This window comes from Tachysurus vachellii, chromosome 20, assembly GCF_030014155.1.
Source record: "Tachysurus vachellii isolate PV-2020 chromosome 20, HZAU_Pvac_v1, whole genome shotgun sequence".
NCBI classification, from domain to species: Eukaryota; Metazoa; Chordata; class Actinopteri; order Siluriformes; family Bagridae; genus Tachysurus; species Tachysurus vachellii.
The window spans coordinates 11,458,739-11,477,711 of NC_083479.1; the positions used below are offsets into that span (position 1 = coordinate 11,458,739).

Sequence of the window (18,973 nt, forward strand, 5' to 3'; positions counted from 1 at the left end):
TATCAAAGTGAAGTCTGCGTATACTCTAATTTGCAAGCGAATTCTATAAATATAGGCGAGACGACAGCGCATAAAGTACACAGAGGCGAACGGAGGAAATTTGACGTTACGTTAACGAACTTAAAAAAATGCCCGACCCTGCGAAATCCGCCCCAGCACCTAAGAAGGGCTCGAAAAAGGCTGTGACCAAAACACAGAAGAAAGGGGACAAGAAAAGGCGCAAGACCAGGAAAGAAAGCTATGCCATTTACGTGTACAAAGTGTTAAAACAAGTCCACCCGGACACTGGAATCTCATCCAAAGCAATGGGCATCATGAATTCATTCGTGAATGACATCTTCGAGCGCATTGCCGGTGAAGCTTCACGCCTGGCTCATTACAACAAGCGCTCCACCATCACATCCAGAGAGATTCAGACCGCTGTGCGCCTGCTTTTGCCAGGAGAACTGGCCAAACACGCCGTGTCCGAGGGCACCAAGGCTGTGACCAAGTACACCAGCTCCAAATGAAGGTAGGAGCACAAGATGGACTGAACGGAAGAGGCGCCTTCGGAAGACGGAAGTGATCCCTGCTTATTGATACGATATCGCATGTTTATTCCGGGGTTTTTGTTCATCCTGCGCAAAATTACTGCCTGAAATGTGCTGGAAGGACGTTTAAAAAGACCGTATAACTGCAGCCATTTGTCATTTGTTTATTGCTTTTATTGAATGTTCCTCTTAAAACGTACTTGTTTGCATGTGTGAAAGAAGTTTCCTCATTTGTAATACTTTTGGTGCTTTTGAGCTCCAGAGTCCACTTCATAACATCTCTGTGGTTCCAGCCAGAAATCCTGGGGACAGCTGGTGGAGAACGATTCTATGTACTGTATGGATTTAAAGTGTCTTAATAATGCACATTAGTTCACAATGAGTTGTTAACTCACACAATAAACATGTTGATTCATGTTGACACTAATGCATTTGTGAAGTTTATTGATATTTGGTTAATCATAATGGTCTAACAAGCATCACCAATGACATGACTGCAATAAGGAATTTAGAATGTTTTAAACATTATCCAGTATTTGTGTGGATTACATCAGAAAAATATTCTAAGGTGTGGCACATCAAATATCAAACATGCTAGAAGGCTTAAAAACACCCACACAATTGGAGCACTGTTTATAATCTCGTACCATTATAAGTGTAATATTAATTTGCATTATCATGTTGTAATGCCGTAATAATATTAAAGCACTGGGCACTTGTGTGTTCTTAAGTTTTGGGGATCGGTGCAGTTGTACTACCCAAAATGCACTGGAACACACACACAAAAAGTAAACTGCACCTTTCTTTAAATCTTTATATCGTTTATACCTTTTATATGTATTTATTTAGTGTACAAATTATGTAAGGTATGTATAAATGCACACTATTTTGTTTTAAAGGGACACTACAGACACTTTTCTGTTTCATATGCAGAAGGTGTACAGTTGAGGATACTGCCCTAGTGACAAGAAAAAGTACAGTGTATAAGCCTTTTTCTTATAATCGTACAGAATCAGAATCAGATTTATTGGCCAAGTGTGTTGACACACAAGGAATTTGGTTCCAGCTGTTTGTGACTCTCAAAGGTACAGAGATAAATAACACTATACTATACAAGAAAACAATGCAGACGATGAGATACAATATAGACAGTATGAGTATAAAATATGAATATAGAATGAATAAAATATATAAAATATGAGTATAGAATATGAACGATCAGTTATGTACATAAAGTGTGGGAGTGCAACTAACAATATTGTGCAATATTATGCTTTTTGTGCAATATACAGCAGCAGTAGTGTGTTGTTTTCTGAAAACCTGCTTTTCAGCTTTTAAGAGTAGCTTCTTTTGGCTACTCTAATCTCCTTTGTCAATAGGTTCCTGGCCTGATTATACAGAGTTTTGTCTCCCCCCTCTGTAGGCATCTTCCTTGGCTTGTCGAAGTTGCTTGAAGTACAGTGATTTTACTCACATGAGTGGTAGACTTGGATTTAATAGTAAGCTAAAGTTAGGCCTATATCACAACCATGTTATTATACTACTTCCAGATGGATAGGTGGATATTTTAGGTAATTCTACTTGCGTTTTTCTTTCACTTAAGACATTTATAATTTTATCTTTTTTACTCAATAATATCAACTTTCTGCTCTCTTATGGTGTCTTCAACAACACAAACAAAAATACTGAGGTAAGTTTCTTAATAAATAGTGTTACAAATGACTATGCCATTCGTTACATGTTGCTTTTATCTAAGCAATATGTATTATGACAGATTATTATAACAAGCTATGCTAGCTAAAATGTGGGGTATTAGTGACTTACTAGCTGCTGTTAGCTAGCTTTTGATGATGTTTGGAAAGGTTAATTGGTGAAAAGCTGCTAATTTAGTATCAGTAATCAAAACTGGTGTGTGATACAAAGTGCAGTCTTTCTTTTTTGTGACATTTTCCTTGCACTTTTACTTTCATTTTTTCAGAAAATTGTTCTTTTGTTTTTGAAGTCATACTTTTACTTTAAGTCTTTATTCCAGAATATATGATTGGCACTTTTAGTTAAATAACTTAAGACAGGAATGCGTGAACTTCTATCTCATCTTTATATGTTGAAATTTGTTTACTCACTCTCTCACTCATTTTCTACCGCTCATTTTCTACCTTGGGTCACAGGGAGCCTGTGCCTATCTCAGGCGTCATTGGGCATCAAGGCAGGATACACCCTGGATGGAGTGCCAACCCATCGCAGGGCAGGGCACACAAACTCTCATTCACTCACACAATCACACACTACGGACAATTTTTCCAGAGATGCCAATCAACCTACCATGCATGTCTTTGGACCGGGGGAGGAAACCGGAGTACCCAGAGGAAACCCCGAGGCATGGGGAGAACATGCAAACTCCACACCCCAAGGCGGAGGTGGGAATCGAACCCCCAACCCTGGAGATGTGAGGCGAACGTGCTAACCACTAAGCCACTGTGCTCCCCTGAAATTTGTTTAAACAGTAGATATTTATACTGGTAGAGAAGAATAATACAGACTTGTATTAATAATACTTACTTTTTTTCTCTCTCTCTCTGTGGTGTCCTCATTGCCCAAGTGAATCACAGCAAAACATTATTTAAATTTGTTTTTCTGTTCATCTGACCTTTTCCTTAATTAATGCCTTTTTATGTAAGTGCTAACTTCATCACAATGTTTTGTTAATCATCATATTTGTTACAATTTTTACTTTATACTACTTTATACATTTTCTAATTTTAATTGTAATGTTAGCTGTGGGGGGGGCACGGTGGCTTAGTGGTTAGCACGTTCGCCTCACACCTCCAGGGTCGGGGTTCGATTCCCACCTCCACCTTGTGTGTGTGGAGTTTGCATGTTCTCCCCGTGCCTCGGGGGTTTCCTCCGGGTACTCCGGTTTCCTCCCCCGGTCCAAAGACATGCATGGTAGGTTGATTGGCATCTCTGGAAAATTGTCCCGAGTGCGTGAGTGAATGAATGAGTGTGTGTGTGTGCCCTGCGATGGGTTGGCACTCCATTCAGGGTGTATCCTGCCTTGATGCCCGATGATGCCTGAGATAGGCACAGGCTCCCCGTGACCCGAGGTAGTTCGGATAAGCGGTAGAAAATGAATGAATGAATGAATGTTAGCTGTCACAGGTAAAAGTCTGTCATCATATTAGCAACTGGTAAAAAATATCTATTTCATTGACTTGATGCTTTTTTTTTTTTAAATCCCATTTTATGTGCACTAAATGTGTTCCAGAAGAAACAGTGCTGTGATTGTTGTTAGCTGCTGGTATTCTTGGCATGTTCAGCATCTAACTCCTAGCTGTTATTATCATTCTCAAGTACAAGTTTTCTATGAAGAAAAAAGGCAGACACCTTTATGCTTTGTAGTCTCAATCAAAAACATGTCCTCATGCTAGTACAAATAAAGGTCTAATAATACTGTCAAGTTGAAATCCTATTATGAGAAATGTTTGGACTGCTTTAAATCTCATGCAGGCATCTACAGCAAACCAGGAGAGAGAGGCACAGGAGTGGGGAAGATGTTGGCGAACGTAAGGGACTTTCCCAGGTTCAGTTGTTTAGAAATGACGGAGACTTTAATTCATTTGAATTCAGTTTGGAATTAGATTACATTTTGTTCTAGTGACTGCATATTAAAAACCAAAAGCTTTACAAAAGATGTACAGGTAGATTTGAGGTATTAATAAATACTGAAAAAGAAGCACAAGTGGCAAAAAAAGAGTGTACAAAAAGGAGTGTTCAAAAAAATTTGAACAATGTTTTAGACTCATGGTATCTCATAAGTATCCAATGAAAGAGACTTAAGCACTTCTGTACATCGCTCTGGATAAGGGCATCTGCCAAATGCTGTAAATGTAAGTGAAATGATTTTTTGGTATCCTATTTTTTTTTGCATGTAATGAATATTGTTTTTTACTCACCAAGCACATTATTAAGAAGACCTGTTCACCTATTCATTCATTCAACTAATATGACAGCAATGCAGTGAATAAAATCACGCAAATATGGGCTAGCAGAACATTCACATCAACCATCAGAATGGGAAAGAAACGTGATTTTGATCGTGACATGATTGTTTGTGCCAGATTGGCTTGAGTATTCCTATAACCGCTGACCTCCTGGAATTTTCACACACACATATGTTTGAGTATACTCAGAATGGTGCCATGGACCAGACCTCCCATGTATTAACAGTTCAGGCTGGTAAAGGTGGTGTAATGATGTGGGGAATGTATTCTTGGAATACTTTGGACGTGTTAATACCAACAACTCATCACTTGAATGCTGCTAGAATATTGTTGCTGATCACATGCATCCCTTCATGACCACAACTTACCCATTTCCTAATGGTTACTTCCTGCATGATACTGCACCGGGTAATACAAAGCAAGCATCTTAAACTGGTTTCATGAACATGACAATGAAATCAATGTTCTTAAGTGGTCTTCTCATTCAGCAGATATGAATCGAACAGAACAGACATAGGAAATGGTAGACCAGGAGAATTATAGATTTCTAGTACACTAGAAAAATCTGCAAGAATTGTGTCATCATGGAAGAGAGATTCAAAGGAATGTTGGTTTGACCTACAAAGATTTTAAGCATTTTTTGTTTCGGATGGATAATGAACCCTGGTATGTGTAAATTCTTGTGAATATTATATTCGAGAAAAAATATTGAAATACATGACATGGAAAGAGATTTAAAAAAGATTTTATTAACAGCTTAGAAACAAAATATCCCTTTCCCAGACATTATATACTCTTTTCTTAGTAGACCAACAATATAAAGACAATGGAATGGTGAAAAGAATGGGAACGGATGAAAAGGAGGAATTTGCAACTTTTACTTTCTTGGAACAGCAAAGGCTCTCATGGGGGAAAAAAAAAAAGTTCCTTAATGTCAGTGCAGTCAAATGAGTCCCTAAAGGTTCACTGGTAATATAGGAGAGTGGATGTGGTCTTAACCCAAACTGACTGTCCACTACATAAAATAATGCAGGTACAGATTAAGAGTTTCAGTTAATGTTCAAATCTAACAAAGAGGTGGCGAGGGCTTAATGCAAGCTCACATAGTTAGTTGCTTTGACCATGGCATTGTTGTTGCTGCCAAGGACTAGGGTGAATACTTCAAAAACTGCTAATCTGGGACTTTCACAAAAAAAAAAAAAAAAAAACCTCACTGAATACAGGCTCACTGAAACTGAACATTACCTGAAGCTCAAGTCTCTACAAGACTTTATGTGCTGTGGCCACATGATTGGCTGGTTGGATAATTAAATGCAGGATCAGATGTAAGAGCGTTCCTAATAAAGTGGTTAGTCAGTGTATAACGCAAGTGATAAGACAATGATGCTGAATACTGAAGTGACATGACTCATACGCAGAAACTGTATTTGAACAAGGGCAAATTTCACTTTTGGTTATCGTATTCTACTGATACAGAATTCTGCATTTCATCACATACACCAAAGCATAAGAAAAGCCCAGGAAAGGTGTGATCTTAAACGTCTTCCATTTTACATGTTTGCCATCTTGTTTGTTTATGCAAATTACCAGAAATGCTATTGTAGATGACAACCCAGTGTTGAAACATTTCTTCATATCCAAATTCATCTTGCATCTTTTGTCAGCACAGAAATTTTAAAATATTTGAAGACACAGTGAACTTTACAAGGAGTGAGCTTATTTTTGTATGTATAATCCCATAAGAAGTGCACACAGACTGAGGAAAATTCTGTAAAGGTGTACATTCCAAACAGGTAGACAGGATTAACACAGACTGCAGTTGCTTGTAGACTTTCAAGTTGAAATGTATTCAGTGTCAGTAGAGCACAGTTAACAAGGAACTAAAGGAAAATGCTGACATTACCTAAAACTGTCTGACATGTTCTGCTGTGATGTGAGAACAGATGGTGTATAAAAAAAAAAAAAAAAAAAAAAAAAAAAAAATTCATCACAGTCAATAAATACAACACAAAATGAGATGCTCCAGTTGTTATAATTCATCTCCTATATGGTTTTGTGAATCATCCTCTGTCGTTTCTGTAAAAAAAAAACAAAAAAAAAAAAACATGAACACAAACATTTTCACAGGTATAATTTAAAACCTAAACTCAGAAACTAGCTTGCTTTTAATCTGAAATTTCTTTCTATATTAGACATCAGAATGAAAGCCAAAATTCACTGTCCACTGTGATTTTTGAATGCTTATGTATTTGAGTTAAGCCTAATTTACAGTAGATTATTAAAAAAAAAAAATTCAGGGCCTTTTTATGAACATTGCCTTTTTTGGGGTTGGGTAATAAAATGTTAAAAAAGTCTGGTTTAGCGTTCATGTGTAGTGCTTTCCATATGTATATACAGCAAACAGTAACGCTCAGCATGATGCTACTGCTGCCATGTTTCTCTAATAGGATGGTGCTCTCGGTGTTGTGCTTCTGTCAAATATAGCAACATGACTGAGACTTTGTGTCTTCTGGCAAATTTAAAAGATTTGATATGGTTAATCATATTTAAATAAATTTCAGCTGTGTGCAGTGATATGGCTATGGTAATCCTCTAAACAGCTTCTTGAAACGAAAGTGATTAGTCGAAAGTCTAATCGCTGTTCCAGTTTGGAACACTATGCATACAATGAAAACTTATTCAACACACCGAAGGTTTGTTGTTTTTTTTATTATTATTATTATTATTATTATTATTATTATTTATTAACACCTGTTATTGTACAGCACTTTGGTCAGTCCTGTGGCTGTTTTAAATGTGCTTTATAAATAAAGTGAACTGAACTGAACTGAACATAATAAGTAAATTACCTTTTTCTTCTGTTTCTAGTGCTATTGTTGGCTCCGTCTCATCTTCTTTTTTTTTATTCTCCTCAGTGGGAGGTTCCTCTGCTGGTTTCACCTCCTCAGCTCCATCTGGAATGTTACAAAGATTTTTCAGGATGCACCAAATTTATAGTAGGCAGAAACAGCAACAGCAAGAGTTTAGGACAACAATGCAAGACCTTACAAACAACCAGAAAAGTTTTCCTTACTGGACTTGCCTTTGGGAGGGATGACTTTCTCAGACTCTGTGCTGTTAGTTTTACCATCAGAGCTGGTGGAGTTCTTGTCTTTAGGTTTTGGTTTGGGCTTTGGCTTGGCAAACTTGGCTTTGTTGAGCAGGTAGTTGACCTCTCGATCCAAGAGGGCGAGTTTGGCCTCAATATCTTTAGATAGCAGCACAGGTTTCTCTGTAGGAGAGCGTTTTTCCTGCTCAGCCACAGTTTCATTCTTCCAGGTCTACCAATAATAAAATGAACACGGACAAAGAAGAGAAAAATGTTATATTAAAACCATCAACTAAGTAATTTAAAGGTCGTATTTGGAGAAGGAATAACAAATATCGCTTACTGCGTACCATAGTCTCATTTATGACTCTCTCCAAGCTTTTCAGCTCAACTTCAGTAAAAATCTGGTCATCTTCTGAAATCATTTTAGCACCCCTATACAGAAAGCCAATACAATTGATTACATAAAAGCCAAACATTTTAATGTCCTGTCAGATCAAACCCTGTAATGACTTAATGATTTTTTAATTTACTGAAATCTGGATAAGGCTCTATGGGCAAGTTTAAAAATATGAGTCTGTAAATCCACATCTAGAGCAATTCACGTGCATCTACCACCGATAGTTTTAAGCAGTATGTTAGCAAAAGATGCTTTTGTAGATTTACTCTGTATAAATTGTCCTAAGACTCACTTCAGAAACATAGAAGAGTGGTTGAGCATGCTTTCAAGTGTTGCTAGTCTGTCTGGCCATTTTTTCCTCTCGTCTACTCGAAAGAACATGGCTTTGCACAGCTTCTTCAGCTCGGTCAGCTTCTCCTTCAGTTCTTTGGTTCCTGCTGAATAGCCCTCATCGTCTAACCATGCTGAAGCCTCACTAAGCTTGCTGGAGATTGCCTCCTTCTCCTCTTCAGTGACCACAACCTGGTACTCCTCCTGGTACAGTTTATCCTATAGAAGGATGAGAGAAGGGTCAAAAAGTCCAGTTCTGAACTAAGGACAATTTTATACCGTTTAGTCATAGTACAGCATCAATTCAGGTCAGTTTCATACCACATACAAATAGATGAAAGGTTGAAAAGCATCATGATTTTCATTCCAAAAAAAAAGTATAAAAGCATCTGTCTAGTGCATTTAGAAATAACAAAAATCATCCACGCATACACGTGGGCCAAGATTCTCATCCAAACATTGTTATTTTAGTCTATAACTGAGGCATGATTACCATGTTCTCACCTGCCTAAATGAACTGCACCAAAGGTGGCAAATGCAACATGGTTTAATTCGAACAGCTAAAACGCTGCATAAGAGAAATCACCCTAAATTACTCAGGCCAGAAAAATCCAAGACTATATACGTCTGGGTACAAAAATACTGGAAAACAATTCTTAAGCTCTATCATTAGATCCTGAGCAGCAAAGCAGAAATGCAAATTAATACAAGTTATACCTGAGTTTCAAAGACAAATGCCTCCAGGCTGTTTAGCGACTTCTCCCTCTCCAGTTTTTCCAGATCTCGGTCTGTCAGATCCTGCAACCTGATGTGAAAAAGCAGGAAACAGTGATCATATGATCATAAGCTTTATAGAAATGATCACATTATCACTTTCTTGTCCATGGCACACAAAATTAACATCCATCCGGCTTGTACTAGACACTTTAAAACACATACTTCTTTTTGGAGACTTCAATGTCTTCTGGGCTAGGATTAGGCACATCGTTAACCTCCAGCTCCATTCCAATGTCTACTGAGATTTTGCTTTTTTTCTGGGGTTTAGGTATCTTCTCTGCCTCCTTCTCTTCCTCCTTGGCTCCAGCTGCTTTTCCGTCATCAGATTTCTCTGATGCCTCAGACTCCTTCTCTGCCTGTGTAATAAGGATTTAGTATTTTTAGAAGAAATATTTCTTAAAGCAATCAGAAGTGTTTTAAAATAAATGTACTTGCCTTTAGCAAAGAAATGCACTACATGTAGAGAAAAAGAATCATTACAGATAAAATTATGCTTTCTTACCTGAGGCTCCTCTTTTTCAGAGCCCTCATCAGATTTCTTGTCCTCAGTCTGAGACTCTTTACTTTTCTCTCCCTGGCTTTTCTCCTCTGTCTCAGATTGCTCTTTGGCAGCCTCATCAGTCTTTTCCACTGTCTCTTCCTGGTCTTTTCCAGCTTCAGGAGGAACCTCCTCTTCATCCTGAAACACATCATGATTTTGAATAACACTGTTGAGACAAAGGTGAACCAAAGACTGAATGGAAATATGGCATCATTTATTCCCAATGAAAGGTTAATTTTGAATTGAATTGAGTGGCCACGTTGAGCGAGTCTGCGCAGCAAAACAAAACTGGACCCAGGGGATTAGAAGTATATATGGTTGATCAGAAATAGGTTACTTTCCCAGTGAGCTAGTGGATTTATAATTTTTTCACCCCTACTGAGGTTTAGTCTAGCTCTATACATAGAGTTGTTAATTTTGAACGGTACCTGTACTGGTTCTGTCATATTGGCTGTAGGCTCTGTGCTGCCACCTCCAAACAGGCTGGAAATCGTGTTTCCCAGTTCTTAAAGGACAAAGAAAATTTTTGTAATCAGCATAGAAAAAGATGTATACCTAACAGGAAAGTGGACAGACCGGGGACAAACACCAGAATAGACCAAAACCTACTAGTGAGAGTCGATTCTTCCTCTTTCTCCTCTACGATAGTTTCAAACACTGACTCAACCTGCAACATGTTTCCTGTTGTCAGTATTTACGACTCCGTAAAACTGTTATTACAGAAACAATATTAATAAGAAATGTAATAGAATGAAGCAGAGTGAGAGAGAAAGGGAATAGTTTAACTGACCCGGTCTAGAATGAGCAAACCACTCTCGTCCATGTTGAAATGGGCCTTGATGCCTTTGGACTCAGCGTCAGTGTGCTTCTTAAAGCTGTCTCCGACTCCAGACAGCTTCACCGTGGTCAGGTTCACAGAGCCAAACATCCTGATAAAAAATAATTGTACATCTAGCTTACAAAGATCTCTACTACAATTTGTTTTTTGTTGTTGTTTAAACGCCACTATAAACAAAAAAAAATACATTTACACACCCATAACGTATTGTTAAGCAACTAAATATTGTAACTAAATGTTACAACTTTTTAATGTTAGTTGCTCTTTAAGATTTTCCTTTAAGAAGTAAGGAATTTTACATAGACAAATCAAATTTTAGTTATATACCCCTGCTATACTGAATTTTTATATATTATATATATATATTTTAATGATCATGCATTGAGTTGCAATTGTTTTTCCTCCTAATACAGTGAAAAGAAAAAAAAGGAAAAAAAAGAAAAAAAAACGTACTTCTGATCGTCTTGGCTGAGAAAGCTGAGGTCACCGTAGTTAATGTTGAAAGTGAAGTCATCAGTGTAACGGTTGAAGGTGATGACTTTACGCTGGGGATATGGCGCCATCCTCTGAAACAGAATGCGCTTGTTGTGCTTGACTCCCTTTGATCCTTCATCTTCATCGGTTTCACGGCTAAATTCCACCTAAGCAGAGGTAAGAAGGGAAATTTTAAGACGATAAATATCAGAAATGTAACAATTATTCTTTAGAAAAATATCTCAAGCATAATTCAACATCAGACATGAGACATTGTTTGTTTACCTGTATTGGAAAGATGGCTGCGTCTCGGACCAGGAAGGGTTTGACCTTAAATGCTTTACTCAGAGCTGCGGCCTGGTACACTGCACCCATAGCTGCTGCCTCATCAGCATTTATATTCTTTCCCAGCTCATCTCTGCAGGGAACAGAATGGGTTAATGGTTCCAGCATGACAGAACTAAATGTTTTAATACTCTTGTATGTTTTTTTTTTTAGATCAGTAACTTTTGCACATGCATACACAAAGCAGACATGTGCTACCATTAGTAGTGCAAGTTGAGGAAAAACCCTTTATGTGGAGAAATTCTGCTATATTCTATTATAAATAGATCTGAAAATGACAGTTTTTCTGCCAAGCAATACACTTCTCTTTTGAATACATCTCAAGTACAACAGCATTTTAAAATCTGTTTACCTCCAAATGTGGTGCAGTGCAGACACTTTTCATTCAGTATCTGATTATAAACAGAATTGTTTAGACTTGTGTCTCTCATGCTAAGGTAGCTAACTATTCAAGAATTTGATCAAAGCCTCTCATTCACACTTGATAAACTGGCCCAGGTTGTTAGCCTAGGCAAGATTAAAAATTAAATAAAAACGATAACTAAAAAAAGCCCATGGGGTTTTGGGAAAAATCTATTTATGGTGTCAAAGTATGCTGAAATATTTTAGAAGTCATAATTTGTTAGGCTGTTTGCTAGAATTAATTTCCAGAAAAACCCACTTTTTTGTTGCCTTAAGAAGGACTTCCTGCACTTTGGGAACTCGAGTGGCTCCTCCAACCAGGATGACTTGTTCAATATCCTCCTGTAACATCAAATGAAATGCTCACATTAAAAGCATGATCTGTGAAATGCACACACTTGACCAATAAGTAGCTGGGTTGACAAAAAAAAAAAGTTATGTAGATGTTCTTACCAAAGACATCTCAGAAGCAGACAGTGCCTCCTGCACTGGTACTGCCACTCGGTCAAACAGATCAGAACACAGATCCTCAAACACGTCACGGGTCACCTTCGCCTTAAAGTCAATATCGTCCATCAGCCCCTCAATCTGAAAGGGAGAGCAGAAAAAGCTTCAAAGTCTTCTCCTTTGATCATTAGGTACACATTCACAACAGAAAAATTAAAATCAATTATTTTATATTTACTATTTGCTGAATCCTAAAATTTCAGAGACTTTTCTTTATCAGGACCACAGCAAATAGTCTGAGTATGTGTGTGTATTTGCATATCTTGCATATGTATAATATATACAACGCAGAACCCCTTTGTACCTGAGCTACATGTTCATTATTTGCGCTCAGCACTGTCTTGAGTCTTTGTGCCTCCTTCAGCAGCTTGGCCATGGCACGTGCATTTTCCTTTACATCTTTATTCGATTTCTTTTGCTCATTGAAGAGTTTGGCGAGATGGTCCCTCAGTCTCAGCTCCATTTCAAAACCACCAAGAGTCCTATCAAAGCTAAACACAGAGGACCAACAGTACTGTTCAACAGAGCATTGTCTCAAATTTAATGATAAAGTCTTTAAAACTATGAGTGTTCTCATTTCAAATTCATTTTACACCAATGTCAGTTAGTCAATTTCCTTAAATTCTTTCCCTACCCAGTGGCATTGCTAAACACTGTATGGTTTCATTTTATTAGTGGACATAATATATATTTACATTTACAGCATTTGGCTTATCCACTGACATTTTTATACAACTGCGCAATTGAGGGTTAAAGGCCTTGCTAAGAGGCCCACTTGCTGGACCTCAAACTCACGACATATGTGATTCCAATTATTTTTTGGTAATAATGCAAAATAACGATTAATCACCAAAACAAACCTTAGCAATATTATTGCTAGCTGCAGTCCTTAAAAACCTAAAAATATTTTAAAGCAATTTGCACGTCTCAAATATTGCCCCCTGCCTACCAAGGTTGTTGTGCAATGAAACGTCAGCATAGTGTGAAACACTAACCCAACTCCACGGATCTGCAGCTGAGGCTGCGTGCCTGCCTCTTTGGTCTTTACTGTCTGGTAAGTGACAATAGTGGCTGTTGTACTGCCCGATCCCATGTCATAAAACATCACATTCTGTCAAGAGGAAAAAATGAGACACCATTAAGAAAGCAAAAATCAAAATTACATTTTCATTTTCTTTTCTGCCTGCTTCGTACGAGATACCTGGGCAGTTGAGTTGATGTCTTTTCTCCTGAAGAGTCCATAGTTCAAAGCTACAGCTGTATTGTCATTAATGAGCTGAAGGACTTTCAAACCTGCAATATGAGCAGCCCGCAGGACAGCCCTACGTTCTGCCTGGTTAAAAAAAGCTGGAACGGTAATTACTGCGTCTTTAACGGTTTGTTCTGTGAAGACAAAATGTACAATGTGCCATCCTCAGGTTTCTGTAACATAGCACACAGTATTTTGCAGAAAAACAAACACAGAAGTCCGATTTGAATAGGCAAACCTGCAAAGTCCTCAGCCAGGCCACGAGAGTAGTTCAGCACCATGCCCAAAAGCTCCTCTGGTGTGTACTGCATCTCTCTATTCAAAACAAAACAAGCAATACAGGCAATAAATGCAATACATGACGCATTTAGAATACTCATCAATTCCTATGATGAGTAATTCTGTTAATATACTCAACCAGCTTGATATAAACAATCGGCACAAGGCTCCAGGTATAAATATTTAATTACAGAAATAACTACTTGAGACAGAAACTACAGCACAATAATGATGTTCATTAAAACAAGTCCACCAAATAATTACTCTGTGTTTATCCATCCTAGGCATCAAATGAATGCTGTTAGTTAATGTAATACCATGTTATTGTCTGTATCTTGAATCCTTTAGTATTCTAAATCACATGCATTATATTATAACAAAACTGCAAATACTTCAACTTTGTCATTTGCTGCTGACTGAATGGTATGTTTGATTAATAGCTTAAAGATATACTGATACGGGATAGACGTTTCCTTTAATATACATTCAAGGAGTAGCAGTAGTGAACTTCAGAAATAAAAGGTACACAAATATCCTAGAGAAACAGAATGCTTCAGATTTTTTTAAACCCACATCCATTATAGTACTGTACAAAATGACAAAATGTTATTAGTTTTTGTTTTTTTAAATTATTTTTTAAATACGTATATAATGATCATCACTCATTACTGCTTTTATTTCTACAATGCTACTTATTGTAAGAATTGTGTAGACATTTTCATACAAAGATTTTTTGGCTCTGGTTCTCTGGTTAATTTAATTCTTTTGTAAGCACTAACTAAAAAATATTTAACAAGTTTGTTTTTAATAATAAGGCTTTAATTATAAGCCTAAAGGTGATGTTTTTTCTGTTTTTGCACCATTTCTGCATAAACTCTAGAGACAATCCCAAGAGAGATATACTTAACATCCTCTCTGGCACCAACAACCATGCCACAGTTACAGAGCCAGAGATCACACCTTTTCTCTATTCTGAGGTTTGATATGAACATAAACACAAGTTCTGCATGATTTTATGCATTGTGCTGCTGCCATATGATTAAATGTTTAGATAACTGCATGAACGTGCAAGTGTTCCTAATAAAGTGGACAGGGAATATATATTCAAACATAGTATAAACAATCCAAATGAATGGGAATGAAATTACTCACTCAGAGTATTTGAAATAAACTGTTCCCTTCTTTTCCTCTCGGAGTAGCTGGTGTTCGGGAAAGTGTTTCTGATACTGCTCAACCTGTAGGTTATCTGCAGTCTTTCCCAAGAGGCTCTGGATATACCTGTACACCACTTTGGGATTCTTCACCGACTGAAATGAGTGAATATTGAAATTCAGTTCACGTGTTAGACCTGGATTTAAACTTAGAAGAGCATTTCAAAAACTGTCTGTAATGGACTCACCACTCCTGTAGCACTGTCTCCAAAAAGTCTTTCGTTTTCCTTTAAGCATACAGCTACTGGAGTTTTCCTTCTGGACTCCCTGAAGAAAAACAAACGACACAAATATTTTACTGACTTTTAAGGAGAAAAGGAAAACATGCTGGATGATGGTCTTCATTATCAACAAAGTGATTTCATACTTGTTCAGAGCAATTTCCATTGGGACACCGGGCTTAACTATAGCTACTTTCATCCATTCACTTCCCAGGTCTACAGACATCACAGCAACTGAACCTGTTTAACAGAAAAGGGTGATGATTATGAGACATTAGGAGGCAAAATATAAAATGTGAGATCTCTGTTTTAATTATTTTGAACAAGTAAGCAAATCTTGTAATATAGCTTGTGACCAGAACACATCTTTTAAGAAAAACTACTGACATTAGAGTTTATTTTCTAGTATGAGGAGTTCTTTGTTCATGTGTACATTTACTGACAAAATAAGAAAAATCTAAGCCTTAGATGTTTATAGTTTGTGCTTCACCTGCTGGAGAAGGAAGGAGTGCTATGGCGAGGCAGAACAATGTTAATAACGGCAGCTTTTCCCTCATTGTGACCTGAAAGAAAAAGGAAAACAAAAACAAAACAGTTGTTAATATTCAGAACAGTCAGCACAGTTCACGTTTTTGGCCGTTTAAGCCATGCAAATAACTCAAATGGTGATCAGAGTGACTCAGACATCCATGAATAAATCCTTAAGGAACTGATTAGATTTATAAATCTGTAATGAAGTGACCAAGTAAATCTGAAAATAAACCGATCACTTAAAGCATAAAAATACCATTCTGTGCTAGATTTGATCTGAAAACACCTGCTCGAAGATGCACACCATCAAACAGATCTGACCATGCAGAATCACTACGTGGAAGCTATTCTCACATGAATAAGGAAGAGCTTCTTCCTCTAACTATTCTGCATGCAAACACGTGGACTTGATCACAACGTACACATTTATCCTTATTACACTTATGTCGCTCTGATACACGTGTTCACGTCTGATTATTAATACACAAAATTGTTCACTGTTCACTAACAGATCTGATAGCTATTAGTAAGACAGGTCAGTAATGGAGTGTGGAAACTTCTGGTCCTGGTGCCTTTGTCTGATAGAGTGACGCACACAAAGCTGATAAAACACCGGATCCTGAAGGCAGGAGCCCCACCACATCTCATCATTAAAACCGGAGGATGTAAAGACCATTTGTGATTATTACACAATCCGTATAGGTAGTTAGATAGAAGCAGATTGCTGGAGTGACCTAATGTTACTAAGGAGCAGGAACCTCTTGCTAGCAGGTTTCTTTTAGCTTGCTAGCTGGTTCATGTACCAAAAAAAGGCACAAGCAAGCCTGAGATCATATAACGCTGAAGATGGAAACCGGATGGATATATATATATATATATATATATATATATAGCTCTAAGCCAAAGCTAAAATAAAATGTGCTGAAACTTACCTTGAGTGGGAGAAGTTTTTATATCAGAACTGAATGACTGAAGATGATTTGACAGCGTGGATCATAAGAAATGCTCTTCGTGCACTTCCGGAACTTGAATACTGCTCCCTGGTAAAATGTCAGATTAATGCCGAGTGAGTGAGACACATGCGACGGCGGTGTTTTAAAGTCACGCCGCACACACAGCGTTATCCTGATATCAATGCTACAGCAGTCACCGGCTCGTCGCGGCCACAGAGCCCAGGACGCGGCGCGATCTCATTGGATCTACACGCTTTGCTGTTTTGCGAGTTAAGCGCTGACCCGGTAGGCTGCTCTTCCCGCCCCTTTAGTGATAAATAAACCTTTCTGATTGGTCCACGTTCCAAACACGATTTGAATAGTCAGGTATCGCGCACACACAGGCGTATTTGATTGGTCCACGTTAAATAAATGGGCGTGGAAATATCGTCACAAACGTCTTACTTGTTATTTATGCGACAATTTGTAGTTTATAAACGGTGTGTTGATGTAGTTCATCATATTTTATGGTAGCTACAGTACACAACTGTACTCCATATTCATGGCAACACATTTAGAATATTTCTGGGTTCAACAACCAATGCAGTCAGAGTAAAGAAAATAAGCCAACGAACCAATAATAAATTATTAAGGGCGTTTTTGTATATAAACGGAATGGCCTCCTGGAAAATAACACCTTCGGGCTCTCCATCCTTTCCCTCTTAAAGCCCAAAAATGCCCCGAGTAAATACACACTGATGATGATGAAATCCAGTGCAATGTTGAATTAAGACTATATTTACACTACACACTATACACTAGATACTGATATAATGGTTAACAGAATAATGATAAACAGTATGTGTAGCATATAAAACTTTTTTTATGACACTTCTGTATATTTAGCATTTGGATCAATAAAGAACAATGACTCATTTAAGTAATATTAAATAAATGAATTCTTGAAAGTCTCATGTTTTTATTGTATCCTGAAAATTAAGTTTCAAATAGTTATAAACAACCAAAATCCTGTGGTATAGCATGTGAACAGAACACTTATTTTTTTATTTAATATGATCTGTATATTGTTCTGGTGTGCATGGTACTGACAAAACTCAGAATCCAAGCCTCAGATGATTGCAGTTTGTGCTTAAACTGTTGGTGAAGAAAGGACTGCTATGGTAAGAAGAAAAAAGAAAGAAAGAGGAAAACAGGAGAGCTGATAGTCTTTAGTACAGCAGGAGAAGTACATGTTGTTATGGCAGTTTAAGCCATGCAAATATCTATGACCACCCATGGTTCTTTTATTACATCATTTGGTTCAGGACTTGTTTGGTGATTTCCCAAGTAAACCTACCTACCATTAATGAAACAGAGATACCCTGATGTGTAGTATATATATATATATATATATATATATATATATATATATATATATATATATATATATATATATATATATATGGAGATATGTAATTTTACATCATCAATGTTTATGATTAATGACATTTAATTATTTTTTTTTTATCAGAAGCAGAATCAGAATATGGTTTATTTGCCAAGTGTGTTCACACACACAAGGAATTTGGTTCCAGCTGTTTGTGTCTCTCAAAAGTACATACACAAATAACACTATGCTATACAAGACAAGACAATACAGACTATACTAGACAATACAGACGATGTGATACAATATAAACAGTATAAGTATTAATATGAATACAGAATATATGACTGAACAGTTATGTACATAAAGTATGAGAAGTGCATGGTAGTGCAAATAACAATATTGTGCAATATTATGCTTTTGTGCAATATACAGCAGTAGTGTGTGTAATGTATAGGTTTCTGGTTCTTGTATCGTACAAGTCCTGGGGAGTTGGCAGGGGGGCACCAATTATTTTTTCTGCTGTTTTTACTGTGCGTTGCAGTCTGTTCCTGTCCTGTTCTGTTTTGTTGCTGCTCCAAACCAGATGGTGATGGATGTGCACAGGACAGATTCAATGACTGCAGTATAGAACAGCATCAGCAGCTCCTGTGGCAGACCATACTTCCTTAATTACATAGAAAGTACATCCTCTGCTGGGCCTTTTTAATGATGGAGTTTATGTTGCACTCCAATTTCAGGTCTTGGGAAATGGTAGTGCCCAGAAACTTGAAGGACTCCACACATGACACAGGGCTGTTGGATATTGTGAGGGGGAGTAGTGTTGAGGGGTCTTTCCTAAAGTCCACTATCATCTCCACAGTTTTGTGGGTGTTTATCTCTAGGCTGTTCTGACTACACCATAGCACCAGCCGCTTCATCTCCTGCTGG

The 18,973-nt window shown here is 37.5% G+C and overlaps 2 protein-coding genes across 3 annotated transcripts; one reads left to right on the forward strand and one right to left on the reverse strand.

Moving 5' to 3' along the window:
• Positions 1-59: 59 nt before the first annotated feature.
• LOC132862953 (histone H2B 3) lies at positions 60-951 on the forward strand. Its single transcript, XM_060895391.1, has one exon. It carries the CDS (start codon positions 129-131, stop codon positions 507-509), a length of 381 nt encoding a protein of 126 aa, XP_060751374.1. The 5' UTR covers positions 60-128; the 3' UTR covers positions 510-951.
• Positions 952-5,260: 4,309 nt separating this feature from the next.
• hyou1 (hypoxia up-regulated 1) lies at positions 5,261-16,968 on the reverse strand. 2 transcript variants are annotated; one of them, XM_060895791.1, is made up of 24 exons: positions 16,657-16,968; positions 15,684-15,756; positions 15,340-15,433; positions 15,161-15,239; positions 14,914-15,068; positions 13,721-13,797; positions 13,435-13,616; positions 13,229-13,344; positions 12,538-12,724; positions 12,180-12,314; positions 11,986-12,068; positions 11,265-11,397; positions 10,959-11,146; positions 10,458-10,596; positions 10,277-10,334; positions 10,096-10,172; positions 9,629-9,805; positions 9,289-9,482; positions 9,067-9,154; positions 8,312-8,568; positions 7,970-8,054; positions 7,614-7,851; positions 7,381-7,485; positions 5,261-6,607 (listed from the first exon to the last, which is right to left on the reverse strand). In XM_060895791.1, the coding sequence occupies exons 2-24, from the start codon at positions 15,748-15,750 to the stop codon at positions 6,561-6,563; spliced, it is 2,961 nt and encodes a 986-aa protein (XP_060751774.1). In that variant the 5' UTR covers positions 15,751-15,756; positions 16,657-16,968; the 3' UTR covers positions 5,261-6,560. The 2 variants fall into 2 exon arrangements, with proteins under 2 accessions (XP_060751774.1, XP_060751773.1); XM_060895790.1 differs by having other exon boundaries at positions 7,605-7,851; positions 16,657-16,967.
• Positions 16,969-18,973: the final 2,005 nt, after the last annotated feature.

Bases quoted from the DNA above. Each gene is read 5' to 3' on its own strand.
- hyou1 (XM_060895790.1), bottom strand. From the start codon at position 15,750: ATGAGGGAAAAGCTGCCGTTATTAACATTGTTCTGCCTCGCCATAGCA. The intron at 8,569-9,066 runs GTATAACTTGTA...ATCCTTCTATAG, and splicing joins CATTTGTCTTTGAAACTCAG to GATAAACTGTACCAGGAGGA. The intron at 7,486-7,604 runs GTAAGGAAAACT...GTAACATTCCAG, and splicing joins CCCTCCCAAAGGCAAGTCCA to ATGGAGCTGAGGAGGTGAAA.
- LOC132862953 (XM_060895391.1), top strand. From the start codon at position 129: ATGCCCGACCCTGCGAAATCCGCCCCAGCACCTAAGAAGGGCTCGAAA.